We start from the raw sequence: 18,696 nt of genomic DNA, 5'->3' as shown, positions 1-18,696 counted from the left end.
GGCTCGGTAGAACTCCTAACAGGGCCTATAAATCCTACTGATCCCTCAACATAAATATTTAAAAATCTTTCGTTATCCTACATGTATTCAAAATGACCGACTTTTGCATCTTTATATATAAATTTTTTGATAGATCTAATACCCCAAAATTTTTAATGAGAGAGCTAGGTATAATGCCAGTAGCAATCATATGTACACAAAATATTATTATAATTGACTAAAAATCTGAATAAAACTGAAATCGTCATAAAAAACTCGTATTTAAGTTAGAATGTAAACTTTCATATATATATTTTTTAAATTCCCTTATTGGCGATCCGTTTTTAGCTAAGGAGTTAGAACCCGGGAACGGGCCCGTCTGCAAACATTTCGGTGGCACTACAGTACAAGGACAGCCCAACAATTATTGGGCACGATAAACTCTCAAACTTTTTACGAAATAATTTGGTGAATGTTTTTGCACACCGCAGGATATGATGAACATTCGATTAAATTATTCGTTACACTGTTCGTGCAAATCCTTGCACAGAACAATCCTTGCGTAGAGTCTATATCTTCCGCTCTTGACAGTTCTTGATAATTTGTTACTACACTCCGTAGTTAACTTGTTTGTTTATTATAAATATATGCAACCTATATTTTATATTATATCCTTATTTTAAATTCAATATTTTATATGTAATGTTACATAATCTAACAGTCTAAAAGCAATGTGAATAAACAAATAACCATATCTTCGCCCAAACCGCTGTACGCATGCAATAATATGCAAACAACCAATAAAAAAATTATCATAGTTATACAAACAGTAGTTTTAATTAATCTCTGCTAATAGGGTTGGACTCATGCAAAAAAGCATATAGAAAACAATAATTATTGTCATAATTATGCAGAGTACAACATATCTTATGATGTAAATGTTCGTCTATCTAACACTGATTTTAAACTAAGTAAGGGCTCTTGAACTCATAAGAATGTATACCGAACCATTTGATCAAAAACTATTATTATTACCATCGTCATACACAGGGCCGGCCCTGAGCCGCCTTTTTTATGCCCCTTATCAAGACCAGTTGACGCCTATGTAGGTCACTGTAATCAATAATATTTCTGATGAATAGTACTTTTGTGAAGCGTTATTTTGATGAAAAATAATCTCAAGGGCGTGGTTTTAGGGCTGTTAGTTGTTAGGAATTATCGGCACCTTTGTGCCTTGACAATTCGCGCCCGGAGCGGACTACTCCAATTGCGCCCTCATAGGGACGACCCTGGTCATACAGCTGATGTTCGTCTATGTACATACATATGTCTAGTTCAGAGGTTCTCAAAATTTTCTGCCCCGTAGGCATGCCGAATATTGAATTTTCCTAAAACTATTAACGTCCCACGTTATTCTTCCCTTGCATGCCCAACAACCGAGTGGCAGTATAAATGCCGCTTAAGTTCTTTGTTAGTGCTTATTCCGATCAGTTCTTCTTATCACATGATATTCGATTCTTCAACGTTCCATTTACATAGTCAAAATGTCCTCAAACTTACTTTTGAAGTCTGCCTGAAGTAAATTTAAATGTTTAATGTAGATCAAAACGACATTACTCTCGACGTTTTTCAAAAACTTGTTGGGGAACTAGGAAAATTCACGTCTTCCAATTTGCAATGTTTTCCTTCAGTATATTAATTCTAAAAACGAAAAGAAAAGGAAAGTAGACTCTATTTACGAGTATATACCCCGACAAACAATTTTACGATATACAAAAATACAAATATCGAATAAGTAATTTCTCAGCCTATTATTAGTATAACGTAAACTGTGTTATTTGTGTTATGTGTATTGTTTCTTTTACGGAACTCCTGAATGTTGATGAATTGATGTAAATGGGGGTCCGCTCGTATGTACCCATATTTGAATCTCGTGGACCCCCAATTTTTTTTTCTCGCTGACATGAACCCCCAGCCAGCCGATATTGACTACTTTTTACTTTGGGAACCTCTGATCTAGTGAACTCATGCTAGAATGTGCACAGACCCATAGGAAAAATAAAAATTTGCGTTCTCTTGTACGCCTTCTTATTTTTTATGTGACAATTATGATATTATTTCTTACCTATTGTAACTTGTACCTATTTTGCCTGCATTGCCTGTTGATCTGTGTTTAGACAGTTAAACTCATGCTAGAAAGTGTACACAATTTATAGATAAATAAAATAATTGTCATCATTATGCACAGTTGTTTGGCTGGTAGGTTCAGTTGGTTGGTTGGCTGAAGAGTGTCAGCGCTTGGACCTCCGAGGAGGTTCTGGGAGGTACGCCGCTCCTCCCGCTAGACTATCAATCACCACAGGTCGCAGATCACGCCACCAACACACCTCTACTTCACGTCTAATGATCTCACTCGCCTCTCACACATTCCCACACAGATAATATTTTTTACAGCCGCCACTCGTTTGTGTACCGCCGTTTAGGCCGACAGAGTTCGGGCTTTATAGCGGCCGCGCCAGGGGGGCGGTACAGGTGGCACCAGATACAGATATTACTCTCGTCAGTAATTGATATAAAGATATTTCAGAACTTTTATTTAAGGAATTTAAAATACGCAATATTACAAATATATGAATTTATATATATATATATATATATTAAAAATAACATCACAATTCAAAAACACAAAAAAAATCTGAAAAATACTTACAAAACTACAAATATATGTATGGGTATACCTAGGAATAAAATTCTTTAATAAATTATCAGTGAACATGAGAAACATTAATAATAACTTTTGGGGTAGAACTTAAAATTGTAATATAGTCGAATGCAGAAGTACGTAATTATAAGAATGAAATTTATTTTGAAAAGAAGGTACTTACGTTACTTTCATAAGTACACGGTCATTTCATAATTACTTCCATAAGTAGTAATTATGTGTCAAAAATAAATTAAACATATATTTTAGAACATCTCTTTATATTTGTCACTAAAATTCTCTCGGACAGTGAGTTTCAGCGTCATGGAATTTGTTCAATTTAATTAGTTTGAAATTCCTAAGCTAAAGTAGTATCTTCAGCTCACAAATTCATTTTATTAAAGTTATTGAAAGCCGTAGGGATTTTACACATTTAACATTGAGTTAAAATAGGAGTAGGTAGTAGGTAGAATAGTTTGTTAAACAACACAACAATTATAGTAGAAAAGAAACTAAAGTAATACATATCGGATAATACATGATATATTATTCAGAACGAATTATTTTTGTTTTGGTGCAGGACGAAGAGGTTTAGAATATAACACAGCGCCCTCGGGGTGATTTTTCACGAAAACTGCGCTATATACATTAGCTCAATATTATTGTTATAATTTATCGAAAAGGTTTGTATAGTTATTGGCAGTTCGATAAAAAAAAGCTAGTTGTAAGTCACATGAACAGTTAGTGTTTTGGTTGTCACAAAGATGGTCGAGTCAAGTAGATTTAAGAGGAACACTTATATTTATGGCACTTTACATTTGTGTGAGGACAATCTGTGATGTTATTCAGTAATTTTAAAAGTATAAGAATAACCTTAATCGTTTTCTGTACATAAAGTAGCGGTTTTACAGCATATATCAATTACATTTGACTCAACTTATAACCTATTATATTGAATATATCTAAAAAACCTCATTTGCAGTGGCGTAGCTAGGTAACCAAGGGCCCTGGGGCAAATTAAAAAATGGGGCCCCACTGCTATGTAAACTGATTAGGTATTATCAAATAAAAATATGAAATGTGGTTCCTCCAAACCCTCCGCTCTTATGTGTGTCATGCAAACATCATCCACGTTCACATGATCGGCGGCGGAGGTATCTCCAACTGCAATAATTGTCTAATCTTCTTCAGTAGGCTTCTCAACCAACACTGCAGTTACCACATTATTTGAGTCACTATCAATAGAAATATTTTGGCCAGATGTACTTGCAGAAGGCTGACTAAAAATCTTGTCAATTTTGGGCAATTTTTTTTTTACTATCTTCTCTTTCTTGGCGTTGTTTGCGTTTAAATGCACCACTGGGTTTCTTCTTTTTATCTATATTTTAATACGCTACAAGTGTCGTTGGGGAATGAGGCACATATAACTATCCGTCAAATTGACAACACTGCCAACCTACAGAAAGAATTTAGGGGAATTCCCTAGGCATAACTTTTGAATTTCTCTCAACTGAGTTGTCATGATTAAAGTGGAGTTGCAAGTTGCAACCTGTCATTTTTATTTTGAATTTGATAATTGGAGAAATTTCCAAAAGTTCAGTTCGATCGAGATTTCTGGTAAGGATTCGAGGGCCCCCTGAGCTTGAGGGCCCCGGGGCACTGCCCCGCGTAGCCCCTAGGTAGCTACGCCACTGCTCATTTGTACTTTCATCGAGAGGTGTTACGTTGTTAAGTTACAAGTAGGTACTTATAAATGGGAGATACCATATTTCACTTTTCTTCAAAGTTCTATTTTGTAACTGTTCTAAGTTGACATGGAACCTGCAATAATAAAGGTAGGTGAAGGTAAAAAAATACATTTTACTTCGATCGATGCATTTTGAAATATCCACGATAAAAGTGAAATGGTTGCATGTCCCAATTTCCCGTACGGACGGGAGTAATTCATCACGGCTTTGATTGCCAGCACCGATGCGAGCAGATCGATGGATCATCGAAACATTATTTATCATCCCTCGAGGAATCTCGAGTGGCATTGTGAAGACGAGAGTGTGCGCCTCGCGGTGTGCGTGCGCATACCGGCGGGGCCCCGCCGCACACTCGTGCGCGTGCACGCGGGCCGAGCTCAAACCAGTGACCGGACCACGGACCACTTTGACCTTTGCGATTTGTGAATGATGCATTCCTCTCAGTAGATATTGGGAATTTGTAACAATCTACATGCCGGGGTATTTTCTTATTCAGAATTCAGAGTGGTATGTTGTGAGACGTATTTGTGGTAAACCTTTGAGGTAGATATATCCTCATTGGGGCGATGCACTACGTCGTGTAATATTTTGAATCCAGCCGTTATCAATAACACACCTTACGTAGATGGCGATAAGGCTTAAATTCCCACTTAACACCATCCATCTGTTTTGATTTATGCAAGAAAAAAACATGTCCAAAAAGTGCCTTTTATTTTATTTTGTGGATGTTCAGGCAAAAAATTAAAATGTTTTTCGATCATTTTATAAATAACTTAATTTGCCACATTATACAATAAAACCATTCCCAAAATGGGTTCGTAAGTAGGAGATTTTGAACTTTAAAGCAGTTTTCATAGACCTTATACATTATTTTTTTCTGGGCTCATAAAAAAATTTATCTAAAAAATACTCGATCATTTCAAAGGCCAAGATGTATTCTACTCGCAGTATTTAATTAAAGCATCTGAAACATTTCTAGGCGACAAAATTTTCAAACCAAAAACACATGTTTTTGCATTACTACGTACTGCATCACCTTAAAGCCCCGTAGTAAGTGTTCAAAGATGTTTTGAAAGAGAAATATGTAAATATGAGAGAGTGCGCTAATGTTACAAAACGATAATAAGCGAAAATTTTGAAACATTTTTCATAAAACACGACACGTTTGAAATAGAGAAAAATCTCTCGACAGATGCTTTAGCTGCATTTAAAGATACACCTTGAATTTTTTCATGCTTACAACATATTAAATAACAGAATAAAAGTTTTTTAAATAATTTTCGGGGCTTACTTTGCTATTTTTTTTATCCAGTGAATTTTCTTATAATTAACGATTAGGCATAGCATATCTTAGTATGCGGGGGCATAAAGATTAAGAAAAGGAAGCTTAGATGCTTTGCGATGGTGTTGAGCGAATAAAAGGAGTGTAAGTAGAAAAAAACACGAATATTAGTTGTAGAAGTAGTTAGGGAAGTCCGAGGAAGAAATGACACAATCAAGTGAATAAAATGTAGTGAGTTCAATTCATCGGCTGGCAAAGTCCCATAACATGACAAAAGCAATATTTGCCGCTTACTACGATGGTAGTAGGTAAATTTCAAATATTGTCAGGTTATTCGTAACCCGTGAACGTTTTTTTTAAAACCTAGAGTTGGGACATGTCAAGAGATAGAAGAACGAAAGTGTTTGTAGGAGTACGTACCGAGTTAGAGTTTAGTGGCTGTTTATCTCATATGCCGGTTCTATGATAACTCAACACAGTGACAATTCAACACACTTTTAAAAAGTGATATAAAGTCATTAGAAACGATGAAATATTTTTTTAAACTAACCTAACCTAACCTAACCTACATAACCCAGTTAATAAAGTTTTTGTTTCATCACTTTCCATGACTTTATATAACTTTTTAAAGATGTGATGAATTATCATTGTGATGATTTATCCGGTTACCAAATTAATATACCTAGATGTATTTATTTTCTACAACAATAATCAATATTAGCAAACTAAAAAACTCCACCAGCTACCCGCTGATCAATAAGTCTAGATAAACAAGAATTTTGACCTACGCAATATTGCAAAATGATACCTATAATATTGTACCTATCCAACAAAACGGGTATTTATCAATACTAATGCATTATTGTCCAATAAATTAAGGAAAGTCACTGCATTCCAGCTGTAGTCAGAAGCAGAGGCTTTGGTATGTGCATTTGTGCATTGCACTGCTTGTCTTCAGTCTTCACAATGATATCTGTTGCCTGTGCACCAGTCATTGATGTACTCCACTCATTCTCGCCTGGTCATTGTTTGAGCTATGTATATTTCAGTACAAGACTCCCGCGCAAGCGCAAATGAGACGTGCGTATTTCGTTGTGCACAAAACTTTGTTGATACTACACTGGGACAGCATCGGGCTGAATCGAGACAACTCGGTCCACGAAACGGTGACATGAGCGGGACGATTACGCTCATTACGGAAAATCAAGTGTTGGAATAGTGCAGATATATAACTCATCCCGTGCAAAATCATTGCACGCGCGAAGCCCATGCATCCGGAAGAAATTTATTTAGGAATACTAATTTACACTGTTAGCGCTATAAAATTCACACATTGGCACTCGAAGTATACCGTGAATTTAAACAGTTTATTTTAAAAAATTATTATTTATTAGCAGTATTATTTATTCAATTATTTTACATATAAGCGTAAATATGGCAAAATAATATGAAGTACTTAAAATAAGCTCGATGAAATGCCAAGTACAGAAGAAATAAAGAAAATTGTATGGTTTAAAAGTATTTCTTCGATTCCAAATAACTTTTCACAGAGAATAACAAAAATTGACCAATTACCTTTTATTTTTCTTTCCAGCTAATACTCCCCTGCATTAAATATGTGCTTCAGTGTAATACATACTCGTACTTGAAAAATAATAAATAAATCGACGTCTTATTTTAGGAAACTATGATGAATATTTCTTAGGTACCAAAGTACCCATTTAACACATATAATAGATCGGTACACAGCAATTTAAAAAAAATATTCTTCCTTCTTATTCTTGCAAATCTCAGGATATTTAGCATTCCTCTTTCATACAAATATGGTTGTCAAACAATTAAGGAGCTTTTCAAAACGAGAAAATTTAATTTTTATGAACACGAGTTCCGACTTTCCCAATTCAATAATGAACGAATAATGTGACCAGAGTTTTAGTAAATTAGCAATATTTTAAATCAGTAGGTTTTCTCCGTGTGTCTTTGAAATAGCTAACTCAGATTTTCACCAAAGCAAAATATTACTTACCTGCATTATGTGTACTGGAAAATGATAAATTTTTATGCAATGTATTTTTATATAATGATAATTTTTATAAATAAGTATTTATGTAAACTGTTTATTTAGATGAAGATAGGTACCCACCTATCCATACCTACCTGTAGGTACCTATCTACATATATATATATAAAGATTTCTAATTATTTATTGAAAACTAGCTGTACCCCGCTACGTGTTGCTGTGAATCATTATGTCTGTGAAGATAGTGAAACAATAGCTAATGTTGCTTTTACGTCCAACAGATGGCACTGCTTAAGAAAACATCTTTTTACCTGTCACAGGTGACATCTATATGAGGTAGGTGAACCGGACAGCAGAAAAATGTTATAAAATTAAAATAATTGTTTATCTGCTCTTGCGCATCAGTCATCTTGATAATATTTAAATTCACCGTACACGTGCCATATTTCTATTTCATGGAAGAATTACTCGTACGACAAAATCGTGGGACCTTAGTAATTAATTAGGGAGAATAAGGAAAACAAGGTAAACAAACTGATAATATTTTATGTTTAGGTATAAGAATAGTTGCTCAACATTAAAACGTGCAGAATCTGTTGAATTTTAACCCAATAAATACGCAAACAACTGGCCCAATCAGTCAGTTGTCCGACGACTTTCGTGAAGTTGCGTTTCATTGCAAATCCTTCCTCAAGGTGCTCCCCAAGAGGTAATTCTAATACCTTGTGTCAAAATTTCAAAGTAATCGGTGAAGAATTTAAGATTTAGTATATTTTATTTATATGGATTATAATTTTATTGTTGAACTAAAACTTATATTAAAAGATATTTCACTTTCAGTTTTCTTTTTATTCAATTGAGTGCATTATAATGAATGAATGAATGCACAATAAGTGCATTTACAGAACAGTATAAAATCTGTGTGATTTTTCACATTAAAATCACCACGATTTTTTTTCTTTATCTGTATTTGTTAAAACGCTTTTCAATTACAAATTGTAGCTATTATTAGGTAATATGAAATAAACTAGGTAACTGATTCCAATTATAGTTCAAGGGAAAAATAAGAAAACTGAATAATATGTTAACCTTGCTGAATATTGTTTTCAGACGGAGCAGCGGTCGTGCGCGTCGTGCGGCGCGCCCATCGCGGACCGCTTCTTGCTCGAGGTGAGCGGGCGCGCGTGGCACGCCGCGTGCCTGCGCTGCTGCGTGTGCGCGCTGCGACTGGAGCAACAGCCCTCGTGCTTCATACGGGACCATCAGGTCTACTGCAAGCAGGACTACGCCAAGTGAGTACACGCTAGGCACGACTGGTGGCATACAAGTCGCATGGGATCGGTTCGCATCGTTATTCCAATTTTGATCGTTTTATCTCAACCCTGTATTGATTAATAAGTAGAAACTGCAAACGAATCGTTCTGATTCCGTGTGACTAGGCGTGCCCGTGAGGAGTTTATAAAGTTAATGTCTCACTGTTTTCACAATTTTCCACAAGTGAGTGACTATTAATGCGATAAAATGGACAAATTTGAATTTTTTACATGTATGTACTGTTTGAAAAATATTATCGGCGGTTAATAATCATTTTCAATCAAGCGAAGGTAACTCACTGTGAAGAAACAGGTGGATTCATGATGCAGAAGTAGGTGAAAGCAGGAGTCGGGTGCTTCCCAAGAAGTCACGGCGAGCTTAAGTGAATGAAAGAGTTGAGTAGGGTCATGTCAATAGTCACACTAATAGAAGAGATAGAATCTCAGATATAATATCTAAGATTGTGGATATGGATCAAGTAAGTAGTTAGTGCCAAATAGTAATATGCATTATACTAACTAGTCTTTTCTTGCGGGGAAATGGCGAGATGATTATTTTGTAAAGTAAACTCATCGAATATATATTGGGTATTTCAATTGTTTTGTTTCACAGAGAATTTTAAAGAAAATAATAAAAAAAAAACTTTGTATACACCAATAATTCATCAAAAGAATCGATCAAACGAATTCAATGGTTGAATCAAAACCAATGGTTTCTTCGTCAGGATAAACGTGTAATGAAAATTAACAAATTTAGGAATAGACATATACAGACGAATAAGTATTAAGACAAATGTTTTAACACCGTTTATTTTACCCAAACTAGATTCGTTTTCTGAACCTTCAAAAATGTTGCATAAATACATACTAATTAAAACAAGAATTAAAATAGGTGCATTGAGAGCTTGAGGTGCTTCAGTACTAAATAGTGTTGGTTGTTCAGTGTTCAGTCTGATATTAGGAACACCGATTATGGTTCAATGTAATTTCTAGCGAAAAAATATTTATTAATCCGAAAAAAGTGTATTAATATTTATACGCTGTGTATTTCGTCAGTTTTGCTTAGTCCGCTGCCTTATTTCCGCAAACTGCCCCCACCCCACACTTCCAGGACAGTCATCTGGAATAATCACGTAACTTCCATAACTCAGTTACCCGCTGTAATTCAATTGTATTCTGCAAAGCTACGTGCGTTAACAAAAATAATAATACTACCTATTCATAAAAAAATAATCATTTGAGCTAAAATAATGATTGCATACTATTTTTGTGTGTGTTTTTTTATTTATTTATTGTTTTTTTATTTATCTCTCAAAACTATATCCTAAAACCAAACCTCTTTTGAACAAATTTTCTCACAAATAAAAAATCTTTCTAAGCATCCCCTTACTTACCCTGCTTTTTCCTTATAACTTATTTAGAATGGATCTTAAATATAGAAGAACACCTTATTAGATAGCACCCAAAGGCGAAAGTAAGGGGGGGGGTTAGGAGGTTTAACCCCCCCCCCCCATCGGCCTCAGGAAAAGAAAGATAATAGTACTAACTGATTACATTTTTGGAAAAAATGACAATACAATATATATATTTTTAATAAAAACATACCCGGGTTACGAATAAACCTGACAATTTGTGCACCATCCCTCTTAAGAATAAATAAAAAGTTGTGGTAAAAATGAGTCCCAATTTAAAAAAAAACTGTTTATAACCCCCTATATTTAAGCTTACCCCCCCCCCCCTAGGATAAAACCCCCCTTCCACAATGTGAATGATAAAGCTACGCTCTTGATAGCACCTACCTCAATTTCGTCAATACATCTCAAGCATAATATATACACAACACACTGAAAACTAAAACGAGTTAATTTACCTATGATATATAATAGCATATTAGTTTTAATCTAATAGTTTAGATACAAATTAGGCTTCCTTACCAAGCCGATTATTTGTCAATAAATCAGCGGTTATCCGATATCAGAATAACGCATTTAAAATGGTGTCGGTGTTTAAGCGTTTATTAATACATAATTTTATTTTCGGGTCGATAAATTATTGATCGGGCGGGTAAGAAACAGCGTGCGCGGCGGGCCGGGCCGCCCCCTGCAGACGCTAGATGATGTGTCAATCTCACCAACGTTTATAATAAGTATTTGTTATGTTTGGTCAATACGTGGCCGATACAATCAATGGAAACCTTTATTAGACCGGCCAGGAATGCTAGTTGCTGCGCATAATGGCCACACTATGTGCCGGGTTCAAATAGAAGATACCATACTGGCACAACACCGTACCGATACTGCAGCGGGCTAGTACCTATAACTACAAAATACCACATACCTCGTGGTATGAACTGCCTAGTCAAGCGCGAACAATAGTTACATTCCTTCATAAAAATATTGCTAATAGAAATTCGTGAAATATTACTTATGATATATACTATATAATCACATATAGTGCATGTTTTACCGGAGAAAAATGAGCATTGCTAATTTATTATGAATCTCTTCAAATTATTATCGAATGATTTAATAGGTTTCCTGATAAACTTTCAGTAAAATAAGAATATATTATCATGATGCCGGAACACGTGTTCAAAAAAATCATAAAGTTTTCGCATATCGTCATTATATATATTAAAGAGGCAAATGCAGGTGCTTGAACACGTGTTCCGATATATTAGGAATTAACAAAAAATTATCAGGAAACGGCTTGCAATTCCGTTTTTAACCGGATCCCAAATATAAAGAGATTCTCAATAAATTAGCAATACTTATTTTTCTCCGTGCATGCAAATAATTTAGATATGTTATTATCTTTTTAATAAAAATAATTGGATATTTATTGACTATTCAAAAAAAATCTTCACCTCACAATGGGAGCTATGTTGCCACATAGTTGTGAGGCGGATTAAGGTATGGGCTGAAAGAAGGGATTTATAAATGCGGGTCTTGAAGAGGCCCGGATTACAGGAAGAAACTGTCTTTTACATAAACAAGTCGAAGAAGTGGCCCGTTCTCATGAAGCCATAATTTACCGTAAAAGGGTGTTCCTCTCGTGTACGTCAAGTTTCACGCACGTGCACCGGTGTACCGGGGATCAATACTGCTGGCTCCTTAGAGCGTGCTCCATTGAAATACCTGTAGAACAGAAGAAGCATGCATGCTTCTGCGCGTTAGAGAAGGCAATCGTTCTTTCAATCAATCTGTTCTTTGCACAGAATCAAGTAGGTTTATTAAATATTATGGGCCTCCAGCACCGAGGTGGTTTCCAAATTCTGTTGTTAAGTGTACTTGAGATTTGTATAGGGTTAGGTTAGGTTAGATTAGGTTAGCAGCTGGTCACTTTTGAAGAAACTGCTAGCCCTATATGAAAAATCACTTCTTGAGACTTGAGTTCTCAGAATTCTTACTGTATCATTCGTAAGCATGAATAAATCATTTTTTTAACGTAGCGTTCCTAAAACCTGTGTTAAAAAGTAAACGAATATTATACGTTTTTTTTGGGGAAACGTGTTTTATTCTACACGGGTAATCTAGCAACCGTTGATGACGTAAAGATACGTATTGGACTGACACTTTTATAAATAACATAGTTCTGATTGTCGCAATGTCGTTTTCACCATGGAGATTAATAATTCATACATAAACATATTTTATAGAACTCGGGAATTAAACTTTTTTTTAATACCGACCCAATAACTTTGTGCAGCATAGTCTTATTTTACTGGACGTGTTTTTTCACAGAATTTTTTATTTTCAAATTTTTGTATTGTTCTTTAAAGTATTGTCCCGTTAAACTACAGAAGCAGTTTGTCAACAGGATTTACGTGTTCAATTAAAATGTATATATGTGTACATAATTTTATTACTAACTATAAATTTACAGAATATTATTATTGGAACACATAATCTAAAAAGTTAAAACTTTAAACGTTAATTACGTTAAAATTGAATTTGTATGATGGTTCTTTATTATTATATACTTTGATAAAAACAGAACTTGAATAGAACTAACTTTGATTTTTCTTGAATTTTAAAATTTTGTGAAACATGAACTCTGAGGTGATTATTTCGCCAAAAACGGCGCTATTCCAATCATCAAAATATCTACCTATGGTTTTAAAAAAATGTTTTGTTATCATTTGTAATAATCTCAGGAAATATTTCTCCAAAGTAATAATCAATATTATTATGAACGTATAAAACAGAAACAAGTTTTTTTAAATGAAACGTATGCGCAGGTAGATGCATCAAAAATTGATATATCTATGTATATTTTATAATTAATGTAATATTATTTTTGATTTAGATCTTTCAATTCTTTTTTATGCGTATTTGATGTATTTTTAAAGAACATATTTTTTTAATGTAATTATGTCGGAACTATGCATTTATGGCATGTTTTACATTTTATAACGTAGAAATTTTTTTTTTTACATAACTATTTATGAGATATTTAATATTTTTTATTCTTGATTTATACACTTAATTTTGTATTTTCATGTATCTTTTCTGCAATTTTTATGTAATTCTAATACATTTTTAAATTATTTTGTTGTATTTGATAGCGTCTAACAGGTAATGTACACGCATTACAATATTTTATCTCAATAAATGCCCGGGTTGTCGGCAATTAATTGCCAGGTAAAATTGACTTTAGTTTTGTAATCATATTCAAAAACAAGTTTTGTGAGCAGACAATTCCGATTAATAACAATATTGACTTGTAAATTCCAAACATTCCTTTCCGTCAAAAGCTATCCTTTGGCGGATTTGGGCCCGTTTTTAAATCCATTCCGTTTACAAGAATAATCCAACTAATCATTATCAAGTTTGACTTTTAACCACCTGTCTCGATTTCATCGCTTTCACAATGGGTGCCCGAAAATTCACATAAACCGAATCCTACCGAATATTATTTTAGGTCACACGGAGAATTTTTATTGTTGGATTCAACGTGGAAAAAAATCTGCTCGTGAATGGCTTTGAAAAAGACGAGCTTTTTTATTGTCCTCCGTTTCATAGAGCCCTACGATGACAAGTGTAAAAATAATCATAGCTGCAGGTTGTAAAAATGTTACAACGATTCAGATAACCGATAAAATGCATCGATACGATGTCGTTTACTTTTTTACGACGTCAATTAATTTCACAGTACAATGCGTGATATATGAAGCCAATTGAGAAGTGTAGTAGGTGCTTACGTACATAAATAAGGCCAAGGCAGATTTTTGATTGATGATAAACAAAATGAAAAGAAAAAAGTACAAAAAGTACAAAAAATAATGATTTAATGTGAAATATTATATCTGACGTAAATAAACTTAATGTTTAGAAGGATGTGATGTTATAAGTGCGTTTAATTAACCTGTACCTAATATTTAAATGAAATTAAAAGAAACACATACTTTGACATAGATACAATAGTTACCTACAATACAACCAAAAAAACATGATTCTTCATTTATGCATATATATAAATATAGTTTGTTTTACTTAAAATCTCTGCACACAAAAGCTGTTCAAATTTCATAACGCCATCACTCACTCACCTTTTGAGATTCGAGATTGATATTACAAAGCTAGTTGAAAATAGTTGCTTCTTTACAGATAAACTTGTCAAATTTTATAACACTCGAGCTCACTGTTCGAGAGTTTTTAGTGGGTCACTCAAAGTTTCTGCTTTATTGTTAAGATTTAGGTTTCGAAAGCGGGTGTCAAGAACAGCGTGAAAACGTATCGTCAGTTCTAAAACTTTCGAGTCATTTATCATACATAAAAGTTTGTGAATCTCCTTCGATGCTACTCAAATACAACAAAGGTGCAGTCCGGACTTTAGACAGGAGATTATGATATATGGTTGCATGTCAGATGGAGTTACGACAATCAAAATAAATGACAAATGAAAACAAAGTGTTGCAAGTCACCGTCGGGTTTACCAACCCTTCGGCCACCTTCACGGAATGTCAAGTGCCTATTATGATATTTCCAATACGAATATTATATGCCTACCTAAAAATATTTTTATAGTTTTTCGAAATCCGACAAAGATGACGGCGTATTTTTAATTGGGGAAAAGTGAGGTCATTCAGATGAATTTGATGTTTGTAAAACCTCTCGCTCTCTGTCAGTCCTTTTTTGTTTTTGTTTTCAAGTTCATAATATTTTGTAAAATGTTTGTAAGTTCCTACTTTACACTCACGCATTACCCAAAGTGAATTGAATTAATTAAGGCTCCTTAAAAAAGAAGAAGAAGATGGTTTGTAAGGGATATATGTAAATACGAATATTAGAGGAAGCGCGATAACATAAGAAAAACGTTTACAATTGAAAATTTAATTTAATATTAATGTTTTTTAAAAATTCAGCCTTCGTATGTTTGCGCACGCAACATTCGAAAAGTAGTCGACCGATATCGCTCAAAATTTCAAAGTTTGTTCTTATTAGTCGGATCTCTGCACCGGAATGAGTTAGTAAATTAAATGCGATGTAATCATAGACATATGAATATTAGTAGACCTGCCCTAAGTGATTAAAAGCGTATTATCCCCACTCCCCATACCGGTTCCATTGGAGCCGGCTGTGCTCGCGTATGGCCTCAAGTGAAATTTGAAAACGTGACGTCATCATTCTTGTGCGAACTATGGTCGAGGCATCATCGGTTCATTTTACGAAATAACACGGCAAAATGTTGACTTGTACTATGAAAACTTGTAAAAATAGATGTGAAAAAGAGAATAAACCCAATTGTCGTATTACATTCCATATATAAGCATTATTTTACTTTATTTTAAGCATATTCACATCGTATAATATGAATCAGTTGTTACTATCACATCGAGAAACGTCTGGACGCGAAACACAAAGCTGGTTGGTTGCTGGGAAGTAAATTATGAACATTTATAAAAGTGTCTTAACTAAATACTTAAACGAAATATTCGACTCTGAAAATAGAACCGAATTTTTTTGCCGAATTTGGACTTCGCAAATTTGTTCATAACGTGGCGAGTAATTTGCGCTCCCATGTAAAAATGTCTATTCATTCAAAAGCAGATTTTACTTTTAAGAAGTAAATGGTGATATTATAATGCGAGATGCCTATTTACTGTCAGATTGATTTATTGACGAATCACAGTCAGCTTCACTCCCTTCGTTCTTCAACAGTTGATTTTACCCCTCGCCATTATCTTCTCGTCTATTAATTCCTATGTCTGTGGATGTAATGTAGTTTTTTTTAAAGTAATATTGTAGTGAATGGTGGAAGAAGTCGGAGACGCTCGAAAAAGACTTAAAGCAATATCTTAGCATTACGGGATCAACTATTATTTAATAAAGCATAATTAATTATTTGAAATAGAGCAAAACTTTTGACAAATGTCTAAATTAGCAATTAAAAACACTGTGAACTATAACAAGTTTAATAACAGATCAAAATGTATTTTTAAGAATTTTCCTATAATCACCGTTTCAGCTCTACAAATATATGGATATTATCTTCAAAAATACATATATTTTATTAAAAGCTTTAAAACTTATACTAAGTATTTAAGGTACATATTAGGTTATAAGTTAGTCTGAGCATTTCAACGGTCAGAATAACTGAAGAATATGTTGTCCTAGACCAAGGCTGCCCAACCTTTTTAACAGTTGGGCCAAATTGACGATTTTGAATCACTGGCGGGCCACTGAATACCTGACGGTTCCTATTTCCATGGGGGGGGGTTGTTAGAGAATTTCTATAAAACATGATTCCCCACAAAAAAATTCAATATGAGTGCTCCCCACAAAATATTTTAAATCCATGGGGGGGGGGGGTTGTTAGAGAATTTCTATAAAACGTAATTCCCCACAACGCAACGGACGCAAAAAATATTATATCAAAAACCGGTGTATTTTTGTTTAAAACGTAAGTTCAACAGGTTAGATTTTTTCGTCGCTGATTTTCGTTCTGAGTAGCCTAAATAGCGATTGTTTGTTTTACCGCGGGCCCGCGACACTTTTTCAAATTGGCGGGTTTTTTGAAAATGGTTCACGCGGGCCACTTATAATTCGTTCGCGGGCCACTTTGTGGCCCGCGGGCCTGGGGTTGGGCAGCCTTGTCCTAGACGAACGAATCAAAGTTCGTGTGCTTAGCCCTGCAGATAAACGGTTGATTACAAATATTTATAACATTGCTTATCAACCTACATTCTTTGCACTCACGCGTCTCCCACCCGCCTTTAAACACCCTTTTTACAGCTTGTTAACCGTTTGCACTCGTAGAGTTATTTAATTTGTATTTACTAAACATTACGAACGATAAAATTAATAATTTTTACATTGTAAAAGGACCATGCTACCTCCGCGTAATAGGAGCATATATTATCAAGTATCTGAGAAACTGGTTATTGCAAATAATCATAAATAAATTAAACTGAAAGTAGATTCTTAACCCCTTATCAATAACATTTTTTTCTCTACGATTGTTTATACCACAGGTTTCCAAACTTTTTTTGCCCCGTAGACCACTTGCCATTTTTTTTTCTGCCTGCCGAATATTGAATTTTCCTAAAACTATTAAGCCCCCGCACACCCAATTTCTAACGATTTATAGTAAGTATAAGATTTATAGAATGTTTTTAGTTAACTCTTTAAGTTAAAAAAATAAATATATGTTATTTTTAAAGATAATATATATAGTTGTTACGCCAAAAAGTTAATTACATGAAATTGTAAAGTAAACTCCGGAATTTTTTTAAAACACGTTTCGTTCTGGTATTTAATATCTTATAGGCATGAAAAAAATCACAATGTATCTTTAAAAGCAACTAAAGCATTTGTCGAGAGATTGTTGCACTATTTCAAACGAGTCGTGTTTTATTAAATATTTTCACAAAACATCAAATATTTTTTAAAATTATTATCGTTTTTTAATATTAGCGCGATCCCTCTAACATTCGTATTTACATATTTCCCTTTCAAACCTTCTGTGAATGCTTACTACAGGGCCTTAGCATCCTATGTGATAATCATTTATTTTTTTAGTAAGAAGATTCCCTTCCCTTGCCTGCCCAACAATCAGGTGGCGGTATAGTTCCTAGTATTACACCAAATGAAAATGAACCAGGATAAACAACGGGAATTTCTTTCTGTAACTGCTCCTTATGTTTGCTTATTTTATTTATTACCACTCGTACTAGCAAACAATACAATCTAGTGCTTATTCTGATCAGTTCTTCTTATCACAATATGATATCCGATTCTTCAACGTTCCATTTCCATAGTAATAATGTCCTCAAACATAGTTTTGAAGTCTGTGTGAAGTAGGTTAATTGTAGACGTTTTTCAAAAACAAGTTGGGGAACTAGGAAAATTTGCGGCTTCCAATGTGCAACGTTTTGCTTCAATATATTAGTTGTGACAAGAAAAGGAACGGAGACTCTATTTATATACCTCAATAAACATTTAACGAAATATAAAATTACAAATATCAAATAAGAAATTTGTTAGTCTATTATTAGTATTACGTAAACTGTGTTTTTTGTGTTAGATGTATTGTGTCATTTACGGAACTGCTGAATGTTGATGACTTGATTTAAATAAAGTTCCGCTCGTACGTACCCCCATTTGAATCTCTTGGACCCCCAAATTTTTTTCTCGCTGACACGGACCCTC

General features: G+C 34.2%; 1 protein-coding gene across 1 annotated transcript in view; it reads left to right on the top strand.

The window, feature by feature from the left end:
* Awh (LIM/homeobox protein arrowhead) overlaps nt 1–18,696 on the top strand; it is a 72,862-nt gene that overhangs the window by 32,688 nt on the left and 21,478 nt on the right. Inside the window, exon 2 of the mRNA XM_089645841.1 lies at nt 8,841–9,022. Within this exon, the coding sequence (XP_089501967.1) occupies nt 8,841–9,022 (182 nt within the window). The remainder of the gene's footprint in view (nt 1–8,840; nt 9,023–18,696) is intronic.

The sequence above is a fragment of the Hesperophylax consimilis genome, chromosome 23 (genome assembly GCF_061612785.1).
Source record: "Hesperophylax consimilis isolate HC1 chromosome 23, BYU_Hcon_1.0, whole genome shotgun sequence".
Lineage (NCBI taxonomy): Eukaryota > Metazoa > Arthropoda > Insecta > Trichoptera > Limnephilidae > Hesperophylax > Hesperophylax consimilis.
This window is presented reverse-complemented; position numbering and strand designations above follow the sequence as displayed.